Source organism: Ylistrum balloti, unplaced genomic scaffold (genome assembly GCF_031769215.1).
Source record: "Ylistrum balloti isolate Yb309-2 unplaced genomic scaffold, AGI_CSIRO_Ybal_v1 Utg370124, whole genome shotgun sequence".
Classification (NCBI taxonomy): domain Eukaryota; kingdom Metazoa; phylum Mollusca; class Bivalvia; order Pectinida; family Pectinidae; genus Ylistrum; species Ylistrum balloti.
The window spans coordinates 540714-558911 of record NW_026782139.1 but is presented as its reverse complement, the minus strand read 5'-3'; the positions used below and the strand labels follow the sequence as shown (position 1 = coordinate 558911).

At 36.1% G+C, this 18198-nt stretch overlaps 1 protein-coding gene across 5 annotated transcripts; it reads right to left on the bottom strand.

Moving 5' to 3' along the window:
• Nucleotides 1–6728: 6728 nt before the first annotated feature.
• LOC132550424 (uncharacterized) lies at nt 6729–14166 on the bottom strand. Of its 5 annotated transcripts, none has more exons than XM_060214488.1 (6): nt 14004–14166; nt 12178–12311; nt 11658–11823; nt 11271–11347; nt 10252–10382; nt 6729–10046 (listed from the first exon to the last, which is right to left on the bottom strand). In XM_060214488.1, exons 2-6 carry the CDS (start codon nt 12301–12303, stop codon nt 9812–9814), a joined length of 735 nt encoding a protein of 244 aa, XP_060070471.1. In that variant the 5' UTR covers nt 12304–12311; nt 14004–14166; the 3' UTR covers nt 6729–9811. The 5 variants fall into 5 exon arrangements, with proteins under 5 accessions (XP_060070471.1, XP_060070472.1, XP_060070468.1 ...); XM_060214489.1 differs by lacking the exon at nt 14004–14166 and adding an exon at nt 13789–13846; XM_060214485.1 differs by lacking the exon at nt 14004–14166 and adding an exon at nt 12998–13091.
• Between the last annotated feature and the right edge of the window lie 4032 nt (nt 14167–18198).

Below are 18198 nucleotides of genomic sequence, written 5' to 3'. Positions count from 1 at the left end.
TCGGTATGGTGTTATATCTGGTAGAAAAATTAACGTCGTGCGAAATGACCGAACTGAAATGTCTTTTTTCAAAATTACCTATGTAGCGGTAATTTGATAATTGGCTTGTATATAGTTATTGAAGTAGTCACATCTTAAAATTTAATATTCTAACAAATACACAATAATCATCGAATGTGTATATTTTCTTAAAAGAGTAAACAATAAACATAAAGCCTTTCATCAAATAAAATACCAGAATTAGAACAAAGTATCCTCTCGGATATGAATATGATATTCTGAGGTCCAAATAGTACGACTGTCCTCAATTTAGAAATATTGAGTCTTTATTGTTCGGCACTTCTTACTTTAAAAATATGAAATACATATTCTATATATAGGCCTGCATCTGACGATATCTAATCCAATCAGAGCAGAGGAATTATTATGTAATATTAGTATATAACGGTGTGCTTAATCATCCACACAGGAGGGGAAACACAATGAATTCTGAACAGTTGCTACGCTGACATCGATGACATCTCATAGAAAATGAAACTAAAACAAGTTTTCCAGAAAAATAATCAGATATCAATATTAAATGAAGCAATTTTTATTACTAATAAACAATGTACGATAAACATTTATGTGTGTGTTACCTGTTGTAGTCCGCGAGTTCCTCTCGACGATGAGATGAGTGAATGAATTTGAAACACTCATCACATACACACTCTTCACAGTCCAAACAGACAATTCTGAGAGGCTGTTCAGCATGTAGCTCACATTTATCATACAGATTTAAGTCTGTATAGTAAGGGTCGTAATTTTCTTCCTCAATCATTTTCTGGGAACAGATTCGGGAAAATGTGTATTAGAACATGTCTTCCACCGTAGTCATATCGTATACTGTAATTTCTAATATTGATTTAGAATTTAATTGATATACTAAACTTAGTTTAACTGAGTTTCTTTTGAACGCAGGCATAACTGCCTCTATATTCTGATCATTAACCCTGCGTTAAAAAGGTCACTAAAATGCCATGGTGTTATTTGATCACCCCCTCACCGACACTGGTTCTTAGCGTTAGGCAATACGTTTTTTTCCATTTCGCCTACAAGAACAGTATCAGTTGGAGGTCGTGATCACATAGGTAAAAAAAACCCAACCTTTACTTACATTTATATACACAAATTCTTGCGTGGTCAACAATAGAGTAGAGAGGAAAGACTATCAAGAGGTTCGCTTTAGGGAAACATTAACGACCGAAGAAAGAATGGAAAAAGAGAAACAGGCTATGTATGGGATCTGCCACCGATTCAAAGAAAACCTTAAGTCCGAATCAGAATTCCACCGCGAGTGTGAGCTGCACATTGACCAGCTGCCTGGTTCTGACTAACGGTCTGTCGCGGACAAACTTCCAAACCGACATAGATAAAGAAAGAATTTCCCGGTTCGTTTACCAAATGGAAAAACATTGAAGAGTCGCTGAATGTTACTAGCAATAATTTCGTTTAAAATATTTGTTCTCTGAATGGCAAAAGTAAATTTAAATCCGTATTTTCATGTATAGTGTCCTCGTGGCTTGTAAACTACTTGGTACTGATAGTATACCAGGTACCTACTTGGTACTGATAGTATAACAGGTACCTACTTGGTACTGATAGTATAACAGGTACCTACATGGTACTGATAGTATACCAGGTACCTACATGGTACTGATAGTATAACAGGTACCTACTTGGTACTGATAGTATACCAGGTACCTACATGGTACTGATAGTATACCAGGTACCTACATGGTACTGATAGTATACCAGGTACCTACTTGGTACTGATAATATACCAGGTACCTACTTGGTACTGATAGTATACCAGGTACCTACATGGTACTGATAGTATAACAGGTACCTACTTGGTACTGATAGTATAACAGGTACCTACTTGGTACTGATAGTATACCAGGTACCTACATGGTACTGATAGTATACCAGGTACCTACTTGGTACTGTTAGTATACCAGGTACCTACTTGTTACTGATAGTATATCAGAAACATTTTTCGTACTGATAGTAGAACACTCACCTACTTGGTACTGATAGTATACCAGGTACCTACTTGGAACTGATAGTATACCAGGTACCTACTTGGTACTGATAGTATACCAGGTACCTACTTGGTACTGATAGTATACCAGGTACCTACTTGGTACTGATAGTATACCAGGTACTTACTTGGTACTGATAGTATACCAGGTACCTACTTGGTACTGATAGTATAACAGGTACCTACTTGGTACTGATAGTATACCAGGTACCTACTTGGTACTGATAGTATATCAGAAACATTTTTCGTACTGATAGTAGAACACTCACCTACTTGGTACTGATAGTATACCAGGTACCTACTTGGTACTGATAGTATACCAGGTACCTACTTGGTACTGATAATATAACAGGTACCTACTTGGTACTGATAGTATACCAGGTACCTACTTGGTACTGATAGTATACCAGGTACCTACTTGGTACTGATAGTATACCAGGTACCTACTTGGTACTGATAGTATACCAGGTACCTACTTGGTACTGATAGTATAACAGGTACCTACTTGGTACTGATAGTATACCAGGTACCTACTTGGTACTAATAGTATACCAGGTACCTACTTGATACTGATAGTATACCAGGTACCTACTTGGTACTGATAGTATACCAGGTACCTACTTGGTACCGATAATATAACAGGTACCTACTTGGTACTGATAATATACCAGGTACCTACTTGGTACTGATAGTATACCAGATACCTACTTGGTACTGATAGTATACCAGGTACCTAATTGGTACTGATAATATAACAGGTACCTACTTGGTACTGATAATATACCAGGTACCTACTTGGTACTGATAGTATACCAGGTACCTACTTGGTACTGATAGTATACCAGGTAACTACTTGGTACTTATACTATGGCAGGTTACTACTTGGGACGGCAGGAGAAAAGTCTCGAATACCAAGGACATCGTTGAAAATCGTGGGAGGAAGAAACATTCAGAAATAATGAAAGATGATACTTTTCTGTGAAATGGACGATAATCTAGAACATATTGATTACAGAAGGAGACATGTGCTTGAATCTTGTTAACTCCTGTTGGTGGGTAAGAAATGAGTGTTTAACGAGCTGGCCACACTTTATTTAACCGAATGACAACACTATGTTATGTGATAGAAATGACCACATGTCTGACCATGGCGACACAAACAATTTTATAACATCAATACAAGTTACAAAACAAGAAACACACAAGCTCCAACGAAAGGTACGACCGTAATAAATCCATTTGAAAGGTTTCAACCGTTCCGAAAAGGTAAAGGTGTAGTCAACAAACATACTGAGTGTCGCTGAAGCAAGTTATAACATTGTAATGATTTATAAAGATGGTGCTGCTTGGTGTTCATTTTAGAAAAAGAAAGGTGCTCAATAGGTGTGTTACTGATTTCAATATGAAACAGCAATACATTATTATGACAATATGACAACACATTTCCATCAACATTTTGTAATAATATGTTATGGTTATTTGTAAGTGTGGAAGATTTGATAAAAATCGCAACAACTTAAACTTGTCCAAAATACTTTGATGCTTTACTAGTGTGTGAAAATTTATGAGAATCCCACAAGATACTAAACCGATATAGCGCCGAATATGATTTTCTAAAAATAGCAACAGTGACATCGACCTTGACCTAGCAATCCTAAAACTCGAACTTGTCCAAGATATTTTGATTCTTTATAAGTGTGTGAAGTTCATTGAGAATCCCACAAGGAGTGCTGAAATTACTTTTCTAAAAATAGTATCAGTGACCTTGACCTTGACTTAACAATCCTGAACTTCATTTACATCGCTGATGCATGATTTAACAATCCTTCGAAATAATCATAGAAGCAGATATGGTCAAATTTTTTTATAATAACTTACACTAGACTACAAGCGATTTACGGAGAAGATTTTTCATGGTTCACTGGATACTCCTAAGTAATTCAACAATCATCTCAACTAGCTTCGGTGTACATATTCGCGAAAACAAACACCCGGATAAGTTGGCTCAGAAAGGCGTGGTATCGTATTACCAGTCTCTAATGCAGGCCTTTAAGCTGTGGTGTGGTGTCATTTATAACGATATGACAAAATTATGATTTATTACTATTAAATGGGTTAATGGGAATAAAATAAACAAATAAAATAGCCAAGTCGGTACTTATGTATATATATGGCCGTCTTTATAACATATGATTTAAAGAATTTCAGTGACCAAAAGGGTCCTGATTGTAGTCAGGTTTCGTTCGAGCAGGATGTTCTTTGTATCAACAACTTGATGTGTTGTACAGGGTCTAAGCTTGCCAACTGTTTCTCTGCTTATTTCTTGGTCTACTTACATCCAATCCATTTACTCATAAGAAAGCGATTTAAAGACTCTTTAACACAGCAGTAGTGAATCCAGGACGCATACCGATCACTGTCAACATCAAATCCTTAAAAAAACGTTTACCAAGCAAAAAAGGATTATCGAAAATAATGTGAAAGAGGTACATCTTGGTGGTTCTACGTCATAACGTTTGCTTTTCCAACAACTAGCGTATGAAGTGAGGTACAACAGCTGAAGCTACAGCGCCTTGTCAGCTTGTTGAGTACATGTATATCATATATTTCTTTAAAGCATAAATGTAAGTAAATAGGAAATAGCAATAATTCCATATCTTTACCTACCTAAATTGTTGTTGTTGATATTTCCCACACACCTGCGTACAAGTGAAATTTTCACAGCATGCTTCAATTATCATAGTCCGTTTATTTATAGACGGGTGTAAATACCCACCTACCAGGAAGTACATATCGGTAATGAATTAGCGAAAATCAGGACATTGTAAACGAGACAAGAGGCCCAGAGGGCCTGCATCGCTCACCTGGATCCAAAATAAGTCATTTGTATATAAGCCTTTAATGACCAAATATGATGGGTTTTTGGTTAATCAGAAGAAGTTGATTAACTATTTTACCAAATCTAACCCAAATGACCTTAAATATCATTATGGGTCAAGCTATTTTTTCACACACTTTGTGGGCACCATTAAGGGAACCTTTTGGACAAATCTTATGATACTAAGCCTTTAACCAAATCAGAAGTTGTTCAAAGGTTTAACACATTTGTCTGCTGTGACCTTGAATATGGGACAAGGTCATTTCTGTCCTCAAATAATACTGTGCATCATTGAGAACCTATTTTGGAATAATATCACTACCCCAGATGGTTTGGATAGTCAGAAAATGTAATTAAAAGGTTTTAACACATTTGACCTCTGTGACCTTGAATATGGGTCAAGGTCATTTATTTTTGCAAACTTTGTTTGGCTTTATCAAAAGGAACCTTTCCGCCAAATATAATGATTATAGAACTTCCGGTATTTTGGAAGAAGTCGTTTAAAGGTTTTAACACATTTGACCACTCTGACCTTGAATATGGGTCAAGGTCATTTTTTTGGCAAACTTTGTTGGGCTTTATCAAAGGAACCTTCAAGCCAAATATAATCATTCTAGGCCTTCCAGTATTTTGGAAGAAGTCGTTTAAAAGGTTTTAACACATTTGACCTGTGACCTTGAATATGGGTCAAGGTCATTTCTTTTTGCAACTTTGCTGGGCTTCATCAAAGGAACCTTCAAGCCAAATATAATCATTTTAGGCCTTCTGGTATTTTGGAAGAAGTTGTTTAAAGGTTTTAACACATTTGACCTCTGTGACCTTGAATATGGGTCAAGGTAATTTCTTTTTGCAAATTTTGTTCGGCTTCATCAAAGGAACCTTCAAACCAAATATAATGATTCTAGGCCTTCCGGTATTCTGGAAGAAGCCGTTTAAAGGTTTTAACACATTTGACCTCAGTGACCTTGAATATAGGTCAAGGTCATTTATTTTTGCAAACTTCATTAGGCTTCATCAGAGGAACCTTCCAGCCAAATATGATAGCTCTACGCCTTTCGGTATTTCAGAAGAAGTTGTTTATATGAAAAGTTGATGGATGCAGGACGCAGGACGGACAGACGACAGACGCCACGCTATGACATAAGCTCAATTGGCCCGTTGGGCTTGGTGAGCTTATAACACTGGTTAAGATTTTCACTGGTCAAAATGTTAAGGAGAGTATATCATAGGTTCTAAAATCGTGGTCCGTTTTAAAATAGTTGTGTTCATCTAAGTCGATAACTTTTCTAGGACGAGTCTTGGCTTTGTTTTTGTTTGTTTGCTCTGTGTGCTTTTTTTTTTATTTTGTTGGGGTTTTCTTGTTTGACATTTAAAATACAGGTTACACAGTTGGATTTAAACTTAATAAGATACATGTATCTTATTTACTAAAGAAGATATCAAGTTTATTAAACAAGATATCAAATTTAGTAAATAAGATATTTCATCAAATAAGAAACAACCAAAAACAATACCAATTTGCTAAAGGCCCGTCATTTACTTAACGTTTTTTTCTACTGTTCTGAAAACATATAACCCAGACAATTACATCTGGGACAGGAAGAAATATGAACATTTGATTGTAACCCAAAAACTGGATTTCCACAATTTTGTAACATTTACTGAAATTCCAGTCTTTTCAAACTTGTTTTACTACATAGCTAAGAAATATCCATACAGTCTGCCAGTTATATCAATCAACAATAAAGCTTGTTTATTTATTTATTTAATTATTTTTTATTATCAATGAACAGATGCGTCATGTAATAAAATAAATTCAATAACATAATGATCTTGTAAGGTTAATACTAGGTATGATTAATGAGAAACCATACATGTACAAATTATTTAGTTATTAGGAGAAGGTCTGTTCAAACACTCTCACCTATTACCTATATCACGGTTTGATGTCTTCACTCAGGAATTTAAAAAGTTTCAAATGGAACAAATTATTTTGTTTTACAAGACAACTTTCACTGGCAAAACCCAACAAATAGCTAATGTCAGTTAGAAATACTACTTTACAAAAGGCATGTCATATGTTTAACATTTCCTCTTTATTATCAAAAAATGTATTTTTGTCTTTAAATATATATTAACCAAACCATTATATATGGACAGGAAGAAATTAGAACATTTGAGTGTAACCCAAACATCAGATTTCCACAATGCTGCTAATTTTCTGTAATTCCAAACTTTCCACAGTTGTTTTATTGCAAAAAGTATTTTTAAACAAAGAAAAATAGACAATAAACACGCAATCTGACAGTAATATCAACCAGCTACAGAATTTTGTTTATTTACTTGTTTATACATTTATTTAATTATTTTTTAAACATGGACATGAATAAAATAAGAACTTCTGATTGTAACCCAAGCATTGGATTTCCTCAATGCTGTCACATTTTTAATAATTCCAAACTTTCCAGTTGTCTTTTTACATTAAGTTTTTTAAACAAAAAGCTAGACAATAAACATGCAATCTGACAGTAATAACAACCAGCTAAAGAATTTGGTTTATTTACTTGTTTATTTATTTATTTAATTATTTTTTAAACACGGACATTAAAAAAATAAGAACTTCTGATTGTAAACCAAACATTGGATTTCCTCAATGCTGCTACATTTTCTTCAATTCTGTGACATTAATCTGCTAAAGAATTTAAATTATTTTTTTAATCAATGAATGTCAAAAAATAAACTTTTTTAATCAAGGAAGTCATCAAAAAATCCAATCAAATAATGGTTGTATTAGCTTAATACTAGGTATGCTTAATGAGTTACTTCAATATTAGGAGAAGTTCTGTTCAAACACTCTCACCTATTACCTTTATCAGTTTGATGTCTTCACTCGGGAATTCAAAGTTTCAAGTAACAAATTATTTGTTTTACAAGAAAACTTTCACTGGCAAAACTTAACAAATAGCCAATGTCAGTTAGATATACAAATTTACAAATGGCATGTCATATATTTAACGTTTTCTCTTTATCATTAAAAAATGTATTTTTGTCTTTAAAAATGTATCAACCAAACAATCATGCATGGACAGGAAGTAATATAAACATTGAGTTTAAACCAAACATTGGATTTCCTCAATGCTGTCACATTTTCAATAATTCCAAACTTTCCACAGTTGTCTTTTTACATTAACTTTTTTAAACAAAAAGCTAGACAATAAACATGCAATCTGACAGTAATACCAACCAGCTAAAGAATTTGGTTTATTTACTTGTTTATTTATTTATTTAATTATTTTTTAAACATGGACATGAATAAAATAAGAACTTCTGATTGTAACCCAAACATTGGATTTCCTCAATGCTGTTACATTTTCTTCAATTCTAGACTTTCCAAGTTGTTTTACAAGCAACTTTTGTAAACAAAGCAAGACAACAGCCATGCCATCTGGCAGTGACATAAATCAACTGAAGAATTTTATATATTTTTTTTTTATCAATGAATGTCATGAAATAAATTCAGTCAAATAATGGTTGTTTTAAGTTAATACTAGGAATGATTAATGAGAAAGAGAAGGAATGTTTAAACACTTTCACCTATTTCCTATATCAATATTTGATGTCTTCACTGAAGAAATTAGAAAGTTTGACCAGATTGTCTATACTTCAAAGGAACAAGATGTTTGGTGTCCCATTGATGTCCTTTCAAATTTATGTATCTGGGATTTATTATATGACATAACCACATTGTGTTAAGTCATCAAACTGGTCATATGACCAGGTGATGGTCAGGTAAAATGACTAAATATGGTCACATTGTAGCTAAGGAATTGGACATGAGACAAAAATGTGTCAATGATATCTAGTAGAGAAAATGAATTAAGGCAAAAGTGGTTGTGAGGCAAGGTGATAACGACTTTGGGGAGAACAGTCCAGCTGTAAAGACCCATTCCTGTCTACAGTGCTTCTCCTCATTTCACACTATTCTGACTTGGGAACAAAAACTTACAGGACTTGTAATATTATGAAACTTAAGATTTTTAACTTTAACTGCAAATAACTGCAGAGCCATAGCAAGAAACATTGTACATCACAGCTGTAATGTCATATCGGAACATGTATAAAAGTGACCAACACAATGCTGATGTCTTGTCTTTCACACAAGAAAATCACAGTAACCAAGATTCAAATCAATCTTTTTCCTTTCACACTCCCAAAATGATCTTTTCAACACATTTCAATTGTCTAAAACTTAATGCTTTAAAAAAAAAATTTTCCATGAAAAACATTCTTCAAACAGACTTTCCACCTTCTTTCATAAGAACTTTTTCTATGCATCCCTAAAAATATATCTTTCTTTACACATGAGTTCAGGCACTAGAGCCAACGCCGTGCGTTCTTGTTGGGTGGATAGTAGATGCCTCCACTCCTCAGCTGGATATCCCCAGGTATGCCGGGTGATTGATCAGAAGAGAGAATCAGATAATAAATATCAATCACAACAGTCTGCAGAGTGATTATTCCTTGACTTTATTATTAATCGTCTACCGGTTTTGCCCTCCTGGGCTTCTTCAGGATGAAAATCACAATTTTTGAGCTGCATTTTGAGTACATCTGATTTTCTTTACACATGATTTTTACACACTCTTTTTCGGAATTTCTAAATATTGGGAATATTTCCCAAATTCATTTTCCTCAGCAGAAGTGAATCATAGTTATAAAAATATAAACATTATATAAAGCACATATTGCTATATCTGAATTCCTATGATTTTACTAGTGATGGGCAAGTCAGCTTTACTCAAACAAAAATTCTCATTATTTCTTCTTTTTGTCCCAGTTTCCCCCCTCCCCTATTTAATTCCCTTTTTCTTGACATATGCATTAAAATCATCACTGTTGAGTTTGTAGGCCCAGTGCTGGAGCGTCTGTCTAACGACTGGTGAGACCGCCTTGTTGTCGTAGCTACATCCCGTCTTAACACACTTTGAGATTAGATTGTTTCTCCACCTCCCAGTAACACCGGCACACCGTAGCCAGCGCCCAACCTGTCGTTCATCGTCAGATGTCCGTCTGCCTTGGTAAAACCTACAAAAGTTAACTCTGGATACAAAATCTACATCAACTCAAGGTTAAATACATAGTCAAGGCTAACCACAGAGGGCCAAATAAGGATCCAGAAATTTCTATTTTTGTGTTGTTGTTTCTGCCTGTCAACAATGAAAAGACATTTCAGGCCATGGATTCAGAAAACCCCAACGTAGTAAAGGTTACAATTTAAAGAAGACCTTACCTACAATACCACTGGAACCAGCCATAGGGATCTTGTTTGTGTATCCATCCACTCTCTTCCCACATGTCAAGACTTCCTCCACATTTGACCTTATAGGTGTTGACCTCTGTGCGGTATGAAGCACTAGTCACCTGTACACAGGTAGGAATAAAGAAACTGACTGACAAATCTAATGAATGGTTTCCTCAACATAGATGTGTTTGAATTGTTTGACCTCTTCAACAACTTTGATTATACAATCTCTTCCGAAGTTGTATAATTATATCATGTGATAAAACACAATGGCAGCTTTCATTTATGTGAAATAGAACAGTTCTCCAATAATTAAATGTAATAATTCTGGCTTAAATCAAGACATACCTGCAGAAATTAATACAAGCCTTTGAGAAAGCTCATCAGAGCTCAAAATAAGCCTATTGAACAACTCTGGTCTAACTGATTGATAAAGAAACCCTTGTGATGAAGAGACAATGTGATGCTGTATGACAATACATTATGTATGTAAAGCTATATTTCACCAGGTATGTAGGGCAAGTGAAACCAAAGTTTCAATGGTATAAAAGTAAACAGCATCCTCGATATGAAATTGGTTTTCCTATCAACAAATACAGGAGACAATTTTATAATAAATGCAAAATACCTGCTATGTCTATCCCTATTTTCATTTCCGAGACCACTCCAAATATTCAAGAGTTAGGTGACATCTTCAATTCAATCATTTAATTGTGATTCTTTGTTAAGTTAATTCTAGTAAATTGTCTGTCCCAACCCAGTACTTCCCGGTTTGTTTTAGACACTACCCACACAATTTAACCGATAACTTGCTTTGAGGTAGTACAAAGGAAACGGGACCATGGACAGAAGTGATTTATTTTAGAATCCTGGGATAAAGTAGAGAAAGGTTCTTTATTTCATTATTCTCAAAACCAATAGATCATTTTGGTGAATTAAATTATGATAAAGTAACATATTTAGGATACATAAAAATTAATTTCACAGCACCTCTTTTACAGACATACCTGCTTGGCAATGTTCAGTCCCTCAAACCAATCACAAGGTAGTTCTTTGTAGACTTCTGTACCCGAGTAGCTTTTACCTGTAATGAGAAAAATTACCTACATTAGATATAATTCCAACTACAATCTCTAAAAAACCTTTGATAAGATGAGTGACAGAGATCTGTAAATTAATATCTTACCAGCTCTTACATATTAGTTCTCTGCTGCTTTTCAATAAAATTTAAAACCGATCTTCAATCAAGATATCAGTTGTACATGCTGCATTTAATTTTAAAATCATCCGAGTCAGTTTAGGCAGATGACTTGGATGTTGTGGTTTCCCTCAAATTTTTAACACATCGCTTGACAATATTGTTTGTGCCAGGTGAGATGACAGGAAACATTTACCTGTTGCGCCTGATCTGATCGAGCGGAAGTATGTTCCTCCAAAACTCCCAGCCTGTAAAACTTCTTTTGGAGTCAAGTTAGGTCGGAATTCCGGCCAATCTGGGAACTCTAACTGACCATTTTTGTTTTTAGATGGAATTTCTTCAGTAAATTTGAGATCAGTTGTCTGAAAAATAAGTTCCAATTAAATCCTAACATCTGTATATATTTCATTTTGTATCTTATAATTTGAAGTACACTAGGCAAAAGGTAAGTGTGTTACCACTGTGCCACCTGACCACCTGGTGAAATATTGCTGTCTCAAATAATGCTTGGTGTACTGTATATATGAAAGGCAGATACCAGAATCTTGGTTGTTTGGATGGTTTTGTTTTGTTTTTCTTTTCAAATTTTATAAAATGTGTTCTTGTTCATCTACTAAATTGCTATACAATGGTTACACAATTCATGTAATTTGACATTGCTTTTTAATTAATCAAACTGAATGCTCACAAAAATATGAACATATTTTAATGCCCACCTCAAAATTTGTTGCATCATCAATAAGCTTTGCGTAGTTCTTTGGTTTGTTCACCTGAACTTTTGCCTTTTTAGGTTTTTTTCCCTCCGTGTCAGCAGTGTGTTGTTTTAATTCCCGTTTCGGCATATTTTTTGCTGAAAAGAAAACACAACATATTTTAAAAAGAAAACATACATTACCAACTCATCATAGTAGCATGTTTCTATTGATAAATAAAATTATCCGAGTACAGCATCAGGGATACAGAGTACCCAATACTGGATTAAACTATGTATTTTTTTACTTGTCAATTGAACCAAGCGCCTGTGATCCATCTTTACAGCCAGCACACCTGTAGAGATATCAGAGCACTAAGTCTTCAGAAGCATGATCCATTTAATAATTACAGGATTATGAAGATTGGCCACAATTATATCATTCAAGGCATTTCCTTCAAAAATCATGTAAATGCAATATTTTAAGGCTGAAATATATCAGAGACATATAACATGTGTTAATATATATGTCTCTGAATATATGAACAAACGAATTATACCCAATGGAAGCTCCAAATGTTGGCCAATATTGTACGCAGTATACAGGGTCGGCCAATGTAATCGTAACAGAATCCTTGTTCCAAGAAGAACCATGAATACCTTTGACCATAAGTTGTTGTACCAGCAACCGTTTCGTCTTGATGGTTTCTCGGGCTCAATTTATGTAACCTGTGCTAGTTACGTAACTCAAGTAGCTTTCCTTCGCCAGACTAACAGTATTTTTCAGTGTGTGAATTTACTTCTGCGATCTGCGCAACGAAGATCTAGTTATCCTAGATAGATACCAGATTCATGGAAGTCTAAAAAGGCGAAAAACCGGTTTCCTGGTGTGCTTCTTGCCGTGTCTTCTCGCATGTGTACGTTAGAAAAAGCTATGACAAAGGGCCGCTGACCGCACAGAGAAAATGGTGGGGTTTACTAAAGGCAAGAGTACTGGCCAGTCTTGACCAGAATATACTGCACGACACAACATATTGTGTATCAATTCGTTAACTACGGATTTGATTTCCAAAAACGTAACTCAATGTACGGAATCTGATTTAAGTGCAAGGTGATTTGTCAGCTAAATACAATCTTCCTGGGTTCTTCGCAAACTTTCTAATTTTCCAAACGAACCAGGAAGGACCGGACTTGTCATTTTTCCCAAATAGCTGCGCTCTTTGTTTTCCAAGTGAAGAGAGTTGAATATTAAATGTAAGGGAGACTAATATTTTATCAAAAAGCTAAAAAAAAGTACTATGTATAATAAATACAGTGATGTACTGAATCGTAAGCGTGGTTTTATTATCACTATTATTTTAATACGACTGCCTTCACTCAGAGACGTATATATACGTCTCTGGTTATACGAATCAAAATATGAAGAAACGTGCCGAGTCGAAATCATGTGAACTTACTTCAGTTTAATGTGAAACATGCAATCTGTTTGATAATTGTCGGAGCTTGTTCTGCAGAAGTTTACTACACACAAATTATATTTTCCTATAGGTGACTATCACAACAGTGTATACATGTATGTGCAAGAATCGTGACAAAGTCAAGTTAAAAAGTATTTAAAAAGTAAAGTTACACTAACATAATTATATCCATGTGTGGGGGTCCTGTGAAGAGATAACGACATGTGAATGGTAAAATTCAAACGTCTTCCTCTACAGAAAGAATGCCAGATACCATGCGGTGAAATACCGCTGACTTTGTAAAATGGATGGAAATCCCTGTCAGTAGGAGGTAATCAGTAGTCACCTATGACTTGGTATTGCCCATGACGTATCCATAGTCCCACTCTTTCACCGACACAATTCCGCCGTGTCACGTATCGTGGCGACGTTTTGCCAACATCCTACGACATCCAATGTCGCTGGCGGCATGATATTCGGAACCAGTGTCCAAACCATGAAGTTATTCCGTTCAAGTATTCATGCTTTAAACGCTATATGGACATAGGCTGACACATCGCCGACACCCACGCAATCTCTCCCAGAGTCCTTTGCGCCGGTATCTATGCGTGGTGCTATGTGATAGGTTGTATTCTGTGTGTCACGGTGTGATTACACTCATGTCCAATAAGAGACAGTGCGTCCCTATGCATCCGTATACAAATGACACAGGCAACGCTCACAACTTTTGATATATGTATGAGTGTTTACATATATGTACGTGACAAATATCACGTACGTACGTGATATTTGTAACAAATTCCTATGGAAAAAATATAACATTTTATATAAAGAATTGGGCACAAGTTACAACTTGAACATTATTAACGCCATTTCATTCAGTAGAAACACAATTACATTATACACATTTCGAGCTGGCTCAAAATAATTATATACATATTATTTTTAATTAAGAGCGAGAGGGAGAGAGAGATCTACTAAAATTTCATGGCTGAATAAATACTTTCTTACAAAACTACATCTTAGATATATCTTATATAGAGCTAGAGCAGGGACTGAGAGAGACAGAGAGAGGGGAGAGACATTTAGGCAGAGAGACAGAGAGTAGGGGAGAGACATTTAGGCAGAGAGACAGAGAGTAGGGGAGAGACATTTAGGCAGAGAGACGGAGAGTAGGGGAGAGGGCAGAGACATTTAGGCAGAGAGACGGAGAGTAGGGGAGAGACATTTAGGCAGAGAGACGGAGAGTAGGGGAGAGACATTTAGGCAGAGAGTAGGGGAGTGACATTTAGGCAGAGAGTAGGGGAGTGACATTTAGGCAGAGAGTAGGGGAGAGACATTTAGGCAGAGAGACGGAGAGTAGGGGAGAGACATTTAGGCAGAGAGACGGAGAGAGAGAGACATTTAGGCAGAGAGACATTTAGAGAGAGAGGGAGAGACATAGGGAGAGAGTACATTTAGGCAGAGAGACAGAGAGTAGGGGAGAGACATTTAGGCAGAGAGTAGGGGAGTGACATTTAGGCAGAGAGATAGATGGAGATGATAAAAGAGAGATCCACTGTCAGAGTGGCCAGCCGTGGAAATCAGAGATTGTCCATGGTATGAAGAGGATATTTATTGTTTAACATTAGTATGGGGATTATTAAGAGAGTGAATATGACTTAATTCGATTGCGGTTGAAAGTCAATTAACAGGAAATTAGAGAAAGTGATCATTGAAATTAAACAGAGTCGTTGGAACAGAATGTCGTGTGTGGTCGTTGAGGTTGAACGATGATATGTAAAGGATTATCGCGTTCTGAGAAGAGAGAGAGTGTTGTGTGGACACCAGAGAGTGGAGATACAATATGTAAATAAATATTTTGAACTTAGATAAACTGTAAATAGAAATGGCTCGTAGTCATCATTCTACAACTAGTGTTCGTTTGTATGTTTTTGTTTTGTTTTTGTTTGGTTGTCATTTTGAGCCGGAGTGTCCATGTTGAAGTTGTTGCTTAGCAAGATTAGTGGTGACTACCTCGCTAAAAAAAGGCGGGAAACCCGCCAGATATCATTTAAAAGGGTAAAGTTGCCTTTCCTGGATAGCTCAAGACGATCTATCCGTGATACAGCTGGGATGACCCGGTTCGTCCTGACAACTCGACAAGCTAATGGCTAACTGTCCAGGCTATGTTCATAAGACTAGTAAATGATGATTACAGAGAACAACGCTTCTTAGGCTTTTTTTCAGGCAAAGTAACCGATTCCAATATTGCATGTATACCTACACAATGTTGTGCTCGTGGTGTATATAGTACGTAAAACTCGTGTTTTAATTTGCGTCTATGTAACAATTTAACACGTAATAAATGTCTGTTAATGCAGTATGCGTTTGAGTGAACATATCTTGGAGCGAAGTATTTTTGCCAGCCGTTCCATCTGGCTTCGGTATTACAAACGTACTTGAGACCGACTCAATTTGAGATCTGAGTACGAATTCAAAAACTCAAGCTCAGCGTCAGTAAATCGATATCATAAACAAAAAACTCAACTCAACCTCGCAAGCTGAGGCGAAAAAGGGGGAGACTGCACAATATCAGACGTAGTTTAAACCCAAGCTTAAGTAGAAGAAGACTATTTAATACAGTGATACAGTTAATGGCTGATTCTCTGGGAATGAGACACAGATGACGATGACAAATTGAAGTCAGGCGTCTCTGTGGCTTCGAGAAGAGGTCATTTTTAGAAATGGAAAATGATTTCGTTTTGGCAGAGAGATAAGAAACTCTGATAAATGTACATTTGTACAGAAAAGAAGGTCAATTCTCTACACACAAAAGTTGTTCAGTCATCAATTATAGGTTAAAATGATGTTGATATGGTCTATATGTTTTTAGAGTTTCCGCAATGTCGCGGCTGGTCCTAGAAGACAGGTATCTCGAACTCGGAGAAGTTTACGGGAAGAGGGCAAGGCCCACACGCACAAGGAACCAGATGAACAATCAAACTGTGTTCCAGGGTGTTCAGAGGAAAAAACGCACAAAAACGTATTTTAATGCCAAGGATAAAGGCTGACGGCACATATAGAGAAGTTGTCAACTCTGTTCTTGAACATGCTGCCGTTAATGGCGTAAAAGTCACGTATGTTCGCATCCTTATGGAGGGGGATTACCGCCATAATTATGTTAGTTATTTTCTCCCTTTTAAATTTGGTTCTATGTTCATATGTGTTGTTTTCTTCGCCGAGAAGTGTCTATTTTCTATGCCATGTATATTTGTATTATTGCACTAGCTTGATAATCTATTACCTGCAGATTCATTCTACATATAAATCTTATTCTATGTCTATTTTAAATATTTATTCGTCGTCAAGGATCTATTTGATGTGCTATGCACATTTGTATCGGTGCGTTCGTTTTCAAATCGATTGCATGCGATGCAAGTTTTCATTCCATTTTAATACGAGGTCAACCCATCTCGATTTCACATAGTTTAAAAAAAATAAAAAATCTATTTAAGTTTTGTAACCGTTCCGAAATCAGTAATGACAAAAATCCGAAACTAGGGTTTTGGATTGGGCGCCGCTTGTCGTCATAATGAGGAAATAAAATTATAGTTCCTCATTATGACAACAAGCGGCGCTTTAATCGCAATCGAAAATAAAGCTTTCTCCCTACAAACCGGAAGCGAATCGGAATACGGCAGTTAACCGCGGGATACGAAACGGATTACGGCCGGTTGGCGGGTACCGACGGAAGAGATTAAATTAAGTAAGTGATGTTATCTTGTTAACACAAGATATTTAGCTAATAAATCTTTAGTTTGTACCACATGATTTTGTTGCAGGTAAATGGACATGTATTGTGTACACCTCCGTTGGTTAGATCGGTTCAGTTAGGTAGAACAGTTACAATGTGTGTTTGGGGTAGATTTAAGAAGCAAGATCTAGGTAGGCCTACATCTGAAGCCGTGTTTAGTTTCAGACAGATTTGTTGGTAAATTATTAAAACAAATTCAATCGATAAATTCATCACAGATTACAGATAAAATATTATAGAAGCTTTATTTAAGGCTGATTTGGCAAGATAAGCATGGAAAACATCATTAACTGTTGGAGAAAAGGAAAATGGTTTTTAAATAAACCGTTAATAGTTAATACACACCTTTATAATAAGTAAACGTGTTTTTTTAAAACTTTCCTATAGTGTTGAGCTCGGCAAGAGCAGCGGAATATTTACGCGAGGCTGCAGCGGCATTGACCGCAACAGCACCCGAGACTCACACGAGAGAAGAATCAGGAAAAGCATGCAGCACATCTATCCCATTTCGGCCCACAAGTTTGTCTTTGGCAAGTGCATTGAGAAATATTTTGGGCCCAAATAGGAAATCTGGGAAAAATGCAGGAGGTGCTACAGGTCCTCAATGGTGTCACAGATTTTGCGCCCATCCAGGTGGAATATAAATACAATGGCATCCAATAGGAATGTTGAATGATGCTGTCTTTGCAATAGGTTTGTGAACATAGGCACTCTTACAATAATTTGTTGAGGGTGATGGGTGTTGTAGGTATATGTGGCCACAGTGCAGGGCCCTTGCTGACCTGTCGGTATT